We start from the raw sequence: 7,152 nt of genomic DNA, 5'->3' as shown, positions 1-7,152 counted from the left end.
CTGCTTGGCACTCTGGGAAATATTGATTTCGGTATATATTAAAACAAATGAAATAATACTAGAAAACTATATCAGAATTTTACAATAAGTAAACACCGTATAGATTCATATTCAAAGAAAACAAAAATATAAGTTAAATACATTATAATATTTTGGTTTAAAATTTAACTATACATCAGAAAATATATACAATCAATGTCCATTAACAAAATTATACCTAAAACAAAGAGAAAAACGACAAATAATTTACGTTAATTTGTTTACAATTGGTTAAGATTTATACAAAATCTTAATTATGTGTCTCGTTTCTTACTAAATGAGTATTTTCATTAATAGTAGTGTGTCAGAAGGATTGTGTCGGAAGCACTCCTCTTACATATTAATATAGCTAAAATAAATTTATGTTAAACTTTAGGATAAAAATTTGCCATACCTTAAGTAGAGTTCAAAGGTGATGCAGGATCAATCTCCAATCTATTTCTAAGGTGAAAATATATACATAGGGAATTTAAGTAATCAGTTGATCACGATGAAACCATTTTTCCTCCCTTCTTAAGCAGCTATTTTGACTACAAGGCCGGCCTGAGAGTGTTTTTGGGAGCACTAATCCAAGGGGTACCTGCAATGGCAAATCTCCACAATGCATTGACATGCTCTGGTGAAGCATATTGGATACCAACACGTGGACCAACCAATATGTTTTCCGGCTCTGGACCATCCAAGAGTTCTAAACCACCTGCATCATACACTTTTCAGTTTTCAAAAAACAAATGGATATCCATTTGTCAATTTTACATTTCAGACGCTTCAATTATAACTTGTAAGCTTACCAGCTGTATAGAGAGGATGGTTGGACCATTCCGTCGATAGACCCAATGCCTGACCAACCTAAGATTTGGAAGAACATTCACATTATTCTTATTAAAAAAATAAACTGAGATGTTTTAGATGTGCATGGACACTTCACAAGAAAAGAATTGTCATTCCCAACAATTCTAAAAGTCCTCATAAAAAACATGGAAATGGTCAAGAAAAAGAGCAAAAATAAATGATGAACCCGTTTTCCTCCTACCCTTCTATCCTTCTCTAACTTTTTCCTTCTAGCAAGAATATGATAAATAGTAATTCTGCCATATACCAAAAGGTTGTGCAAATACAAATTAAATTTCACAAATGTTGAACCTTTCTAATCCATCATGTCATGTGAGATTTCTATACACTTAAAGGAGCCGAAGCACAATCTTTTAAAACTTACAGAGTCGGCCTATTTCAGAAATAGCCAAAATATGAAACATAACAAACTGAAAACAAAACAAGCATGTACAAAATCATAATCCATGAGTATCTACTGAAAATTATTAAGGTACAATTTCCATTTCCTTCTTTAATCTCAATGATATTTGTCAAGAAAGACGACATGTCTGTATTGAGCCAAGAATCCAATTTCAATCCCCGTATTCTCTTACGATATTCAGAGTTAGCTCTTTCCATCTGCTTTCAACTGTCATGATTACCTTTTCCATTTCGTCATTGCAGGTGAAGCACTAGAATGTTCATATCTTTAGCTTGACAAGTCAAATGGCAGCGCAAAATTTTTAACCAAAACATCTTTCCTTAAGCATCTAAACAGGTGAACAGGAGGAAAGGAAAAGAACTAACCTTCCCAGGACCGGTAAGAAGTATAGGTTTCTCAGTTTTCAGACCTCGGCGCTGTTGAATGACATCGAATCCTGTGACATTGTCCAATAGTATAAAATAAATCTATGAATAACTTTATGCAGGCTTAAGTTATAATGAATAAAAGTACAGAATCGTCTGAAATGTTAGTGTTACTAATCTGAGGACCGAGAAGGGGAAAAAGAATGCTTAACTCACACTAAAACCTTCACCTTTTCAACTGGCCAGCCAGCTTCTTGCTTTAGATTAACAAGAGCGGTTGCATATACATTTTATCCACACACTTCTTTTGATAGTCATGTGTGATACTCAACCAGTCTACAGTTTGTACCCAACCGAAATAAGCCAAAAGAATTTACAAGCTTGTGATGATTTATTCTTTTGTAGGCAACAAGACCAATACTCGGTCATCTCTCAAAGATTTCGTTTTCTTTCCCTTTTTTAGATAACTTGAAGAAAAAACTCCCTATAATACGTCACTTGAAAGACCAAGAACACCTAATGACACTTTATCCCTTTATTCACTCATAAACTGAATCGGTAACACAAAAATCTAATAAAGTGGCCTTGGAGTTACGACACACCAAGCAACAGAATGGTTCATTTCATAGTAACCATAAATAACCTAAATACAGTATTTCACATTACCACTAATTGGAGCACAAGAGCGTATCAAAACAGCAGCGCCAGCTCCTTCCTTATCCGCCACCACATTCAGCATCATGTGAAGACCATAGCAAAGATAAACATATGCATGCCCACCAGCTCCAAACTACAAAATAGACACAAACATACACCAATCTTACTCTAGACAACTCTAATCAGCATTTAGAGATTCAAGGTGAGAATAAAGGCGCAATCTTACAACAGGGGCAGTTCTTGAAGTGACACCAAAACGACCGTGACAAGCCGTGTCGTTTGGTCTATACGCTTCAACCTGTCTGCCATTGATTCCGCGTTAAATCGCAATAAAGCCAAACGACAAAGTTGCATGCTTCGTAATGGGAATAGTATATACCTCGGTGATCCGAAGAACGACGTCGTCTCGGCGAAGAAACTTTCCCAGTAAACGTGGGGCAAGGTCCAGGGCATCGATTTGGAAGAAATCGCGTGGCAAGATTTTCATTTCAACGGGAGAAGTGTCTGGTTCCGGTGATGGGTTGCGTTTGACTCGGAGCGAACGCCGAACCGGTTCAGTTTGTTGAACCGGTAACCTGGATTTGGCAACCCGTTTGAAACGCTGGTTGCGCTTCATTACGGTGCCACGGAAACGGAAGGAGGCAAATACGTCAGAGTCAGAAGACGGAGAAGCTGAGTTGCGCTCCAACGGCGTTTTGGTGGGGATGGAGAGTGCCGACGACATGCCGCATATGCCTTTCTTTACTTCTCTATCTCATTCTCTCCTTTTCAAAATAATAATAGTTTTATTTGTTTTTTAAAATTGTTAAATTTGTTTAGGTAAAAAATCAAAAAAACATTAGAAGAAGAAATGAATGCATTTAAAGTTTGTATTGTTAAAATTGTTGATGTTGACACATATTGAGTTGTGTTTGGTTATCCTTACTAGATGGAACATCATTCTTTATACTTAAAAATGTTCTAGGGATATAAACACGCCTTTAGTCATTTTGCATTTGAAAATATGAATTATATGATTTGTCTTAGTGAAAATAAAAAATATGTGAATTTTTACATTTATATGAATGAGATAGTTGATGTCTAGTTTATCGTATCTAATTCCAAATTTTTATTTTATAATATTGAATAATGATTGGTATAAAATATTGGTAAGCAAAATAAGACAATTAGGTAAATTATATTTTTATAAACATTAGAGTAAATATTCTTCTTGAACTTTGAATTATAATTGATCATTGGTAAAAGTTAAAAGTTTTAGGCTTATTTATGAGGTAGAAAAGCTAACAAAACATTATTTTCTAAGGCTTGTAGTTTCATTATCCTTAAGGTCGTGGTGTATTACGCAAGTTTATCAAGCTACAACATGAACTTTTTAGAATTTTTTAGGATCTCAGAACTAACAATCATATCTAAAAAGAGTATTAAATAACCCATAATAATTTTAAAAGAGAAAAAGATGATGAAACTAAGAAGAGAGGATAATGAGAAAGAATGAAAAGAGGAGAATGAGAAAGAATGAATTTGGTGTGTCTCGGAACGGAGGAAGAACTCTCTAACTCTCTATTTATAGAATTAGAGAAGAATCAATTAAATAAAAAATATTATTTATCATAAAAACTTTAAACATTGCAACAATTAAAATAATTTAAACGTTACTACTTAAAAATATTATTGTTTGCCAATTAATAAAAATACGAACGTTGTAAAACTTTCAAAACCAACCTTTAACTTTTGTAATATTATAACACTTTATTCAAATATTAGTCCTAAATGTTAGTCCTAAATGTGATTTTTACAAACAAAAATATATAAGTGTTGAAAGGCATATTTGAATATTTTCTTTCATTTGTATAGTTTTACTTAAAGGAAAGTAAATAGAATTTTTGTCCATGTAAGTTTAGTTTTGTATTCATAAAACTTTGGTTTATATTTTTTTTCTTAAACTTTCACTTTTTGTGTATAAATAATATAGGAGTTTATCTCTAATTTGAAAATGAAAATCATCTCGATATCTTATAACATAAGAAAGTAAATTGAAAAAAGGATTTTTCTAAATTTCGCATAATTGACATGAAACATTCTTTAAAGAAATCATTAGCTTTAAAAATAGAAGGTTTAATTAGAGTTTTAAAATATTTTGAAAAACTTCGTTAAACTAAGCCAATTAAACATTGATAGGATTATATAATGATTTTAAAATCAACGTAGAAGGTAGAGTGTTTTTCATAAATACCTTTAAAATGATAGTCAATGAAATAACTTAAGTAACAGAAAAAAGTTCATATTAACTCACCCGAAGTGTGTCTGACCTTCACAACCAATAGATGGTTCCATTAATTACACATAATTACAAGTATTATCTCTTGTAACTTCTTTTGAATTTTAAGTATACACAAAAATAACATATTTTCTACTAATCTCCTTTGAGATTAAACGACAAATACACAATATTTTTAAAACTATATGATATAAACTCACTTTTACTGTGTGATTATGTTACTTCTAAGTCTAAACTTTACTAAGTGAAGAATCTACAAAGAAAATCTCTTCATGTTTACTAAATGCATTAATTTAAACTAATACTTAGAGGATTTAAAGTTCTCTTTACATGCAATATTTATTTAAGATATATGTACTTTATTTCATTTCACTAGCCATTTTTATACACATTTCCTTTTACATGCGTCTTAAATCAAATTATTGAAATTTGTGATTTGTTTATTATTTTTGTGTCATCACCTTTTAAAACATATTTGACTTTAAATTGATATTTTTGTTGTTGTTATACTTAAATGCCTCAAAAGGGATATTTATTTTTGTTACTTATATGTTGTTTTGAAAACACCAATTTGAATATATAAAGTAGGTGGGTTTTTTCAAAATCATCCTTATGGTGTGTTTGAAGTAATTTTGTAACTTTTAAATGTTTTCGCACTTAACTAATGCACAATATTTTTTCTGTAATAAAGATTGGTTAGTTAAAGTGAAAGATAGACATGGTTTAGTTTTAATTAGCCACAAATGTAAATAAAAGCATTTTTGAAATGAAAAATAATTTCATATAAAAATGAAAAGTAGTAATGAGGTTGAAGTAAAACTGAAATGTAAAGCAACCCAGCCCAATAGAAGAAGAAACTAGACCCTTCTCTCAAGTGATTCTAGACCTTTCCACACTTTTAAGACGTTATATAACCATAACAACGAAAACCCTTATTCTCTAACCATTCATTACAACAAAGCAAAGCACGAAATTACGATGGCTCGTTACGGCGAGGGCGACAAACGGTGGATCGTGGAGGACCGCCCCGACGGCACCAACGTCCACAACTGGCACTGGGCGGAGACCAACTGTCTCGAATGGTCCAGAACACTCTTCTCTTCCCTCCTCTCCAACCTCACAATTCTTGACGGCGAGGGGAATCTTTTCATCAAAACCACCTCACTCCGCTCCCTCGACGGCGAGGCCTACATCAACATCCGCAAGGGAAAGATCATCCCCGGCTACGAGATCAGCCTCACGCTCAATTGGCACGGCGAGGCCAAGGACTCCAACGGAGCTTCGCTTCTCCAAGTCGACGGCGCCGTCGAAATTCCCTACATATCCGACGAGAATGCCGACGAGGATCCCGAGCTCAGAATCACCGTCAACGACGAAGGACCGGTAGGGAAGAGGATCAAGGACGCAATGCTTTCCAAGGGGAAGCCTTTGATCTTGGAGAAGGTTAGGGTTTGGGTGCAGAGCATGGCCAGAGGCGGTCCTGTTAAGGACGAATTGGAGAAGAAGCCAGCGCCGTCTCCGTCTCCGTCGCCATCACCGGCGCGGCCGGCGCCGTCTCCGTCACCGCCCACTACGGCTGCGCCGAAGAAGGAAACTTCGACGTCTACGAAGAAGAAGGAGAAGAAGGGAGTGAAGAGTATCAGTATGACTGAGAGGTTCAATTGCAGGGCGAAGGACTTGTATGAGATATTGATGGATGAGAATAGATGGAAGGGTTTCACGCAGAGCAATGCGAGGATTAGTAAAGAGGTTGGTGGTGAGTTTAGCATTTTTGATGGATCGGTGACTGGAACTAATTTGGAGTTGCAGGAGGGTAAGTTGATTGTGCAGAAATGGAGGTTCGGAAGCTGGAACGATGGAGTTCAATCCACAGTAAGTATTTTGCTTTTTATGTTAACTATTAGGAAAAAAAAAGCCAAATAACTAAATTTCACACAACTTACAGTATGGTAATACCGATACGTGTGTATTTGCAGGTGAGGCTTGTGTTTGAGGAGCCTGAAACGGGTGTTACGGTTGTTAAGCTGACTCATTCTGATGTGCCTGAAGAGGACAGGTGACTGTTTGTGTGCTTGGAATTGGTCTTATGGAAGTTATGTTTTTGTTTGGTTTGATTTTGCTAAGTTGGTTTGGTTTCCGATTGATACAGGTATGGAAATGCAACTGTTGCGGAGAACACCGAAAGGGGGTGGCGGGATCTTATCTTCCAAAGGATACGTGCGGTTTTTGGTTTTGGAATTTGAGATTTTGTGATTGTATTCCCTGCATCATGGAGCTAGCTGATTTTCATTTGATATTCATTAGTAAGGAAAGATTAATTCATGGATAATGTGACATTAATGGATAATGCATCTTCGTTTGTGCAATTACATATCTGGTTTGAGTGTTATCTGTGACTAATGTCAGTTGTCATACGATGAATAAGTTGAAATCTGAGAAGTCACCTTGCTTCAAGTTATACCACACTCGAAATATAGAATTTAGAGACTATTGTTTTCTTGTGTTTTTGACTGGATCAGATAATCCTGATATAGGAAATTTTGATAATTTTACTATGC

The 7,152-nt window shown here is 34.9% G+C and overlaps 2 protein-coding genes across 3 annotated transcripts; one reads left to right on the top strand and one right to left on the bottom strand.

Moving 5' to 3' along the window:
- Positions 1-231: 231 nt before the first annotated feature.
- Positions 232-3,103, bottom strand: LOC148206438 (DNA-3-methyladenine glycosylase-like). Of its 2 annotated transcripts, XM_088113548.1 has the most exons (6): positions 2,696-3,100; positions 2,543-2,614; positions 2,326-2,449; positions 1,660-1,730; positions 831-888; positions 232-736 (listed from the first exon to the last, which is right to left on the bottom strand). In XM_088113548.1, the coding sequence occupies exons 1-6, from the start codon at positions 3,038-3,040 to the stop codon at positions 570-572; spliced, it is 837 nt and encodes a 278-aa protein (XP_087969674.1). In that variant the 5' UTR covers positions 3,041-3,100; the 3' UTR covers positions 232-569. The 2 variants fall into 2 exon arrangements, with proteins under 2 accessions (XP_087969674.1, XP_087969678.1); XM_088113552.1 differs by lacking the exon at positions 2,543-2,614 and having other exon boundaries at positions 2,696-3,103.
- A 2,417-nt stretch (positions 3,104-5,520) lies between these two features.
- Positions 5,521-6,983, top strand: LOC124826618 (uncharacterized). The gene is made up of 3 exons (XM_047299492.2): positions 5,521-6,466; positions 6,571-6,650; positions 6,744-6,983. The coding sequence occupies exons 1-3, from the start codon at positions 5,573-5,575 to the stop codon at positions 6,835-6,837; spliced, it is 1,068 nt and encodes a 355-aa protein (XP_047155448.1). The 5' UTR covers positions 5,521-5,572; the 3' UTR covers positions 6,838-6,983.
- Positions 6,984-7,152: the final 169 nt, after the last annotated feature.

The sequence above is a fragment of the Vigna umbellata genome, chromosome 1, assembly GCF_029865625.1.
Source record: "Vigna umbellata cultivar VRB3 chromosome 1, Vumbellata_1.0, whole genome shotgun sequence".
In the NCBI taxonomy this organism is placed as follows: Eukaryota; Viridiplantae; Streptophyta; class Magnoliopsida; order Fabales; family Fabaceae; genus Vigna; species Vigna umbellata.
This window is presented reverse-complemented; position numbering and strand designations above follow the sequence as displayed.

What these genes read in the sequence shown, in the direction of transcription:
- LOC148206438 (XM_088113548.1), bottom strand. Translation starts at nt 3,040, where the DNA reads ATGTCGTCGGCACTCTCCATCCCCACCAAAACGCCGTTGGAGCGCAAC. An exon ending in CTTCAAGAACTGCCCCTGTT is followed by an intron (nt 2,450 to 2,542) that starts GTAAGATTGCGC and finishes TCTATTTTGTAG; the next exon opens with TTTGGAGCTGGTGGGCATGC. An exon ending in TTCTTACCGGTCCTGGGAAG is followed by an intron (nt 889 to 1,659) that starts GTTAGTTCTTTT and finishes TCCAAATCTTAG; the next exon opens with GTTGGTCAGGCATTGGGTCT.
- LOC124826618 (XM_047299492.2), top strand. Translation starts at nt 5,573, where the DNA reads ATGGCTCGTTACGGCGAGGGCGACAAACGGTGGATCGTGGAGGACCGC. An exon ending in ACGATGGAGTTCAATCCACA is followed by an intron (nt 6,467 to 6,570) that starts GTAAGTATTTTG and finishes GTGTATTTGCAG; the next exon opens with GTGAGGCTTGTGTTTGAGGA. An exon ending in GATGTGCCTGAAGAGGACAG is followed by an intron (nt 6,651 to 6,743) that starts GTGACTGTTTGT and finishes CGATTGATACAG; the next exon opens with GTATGGAAATGCAACTGTTG.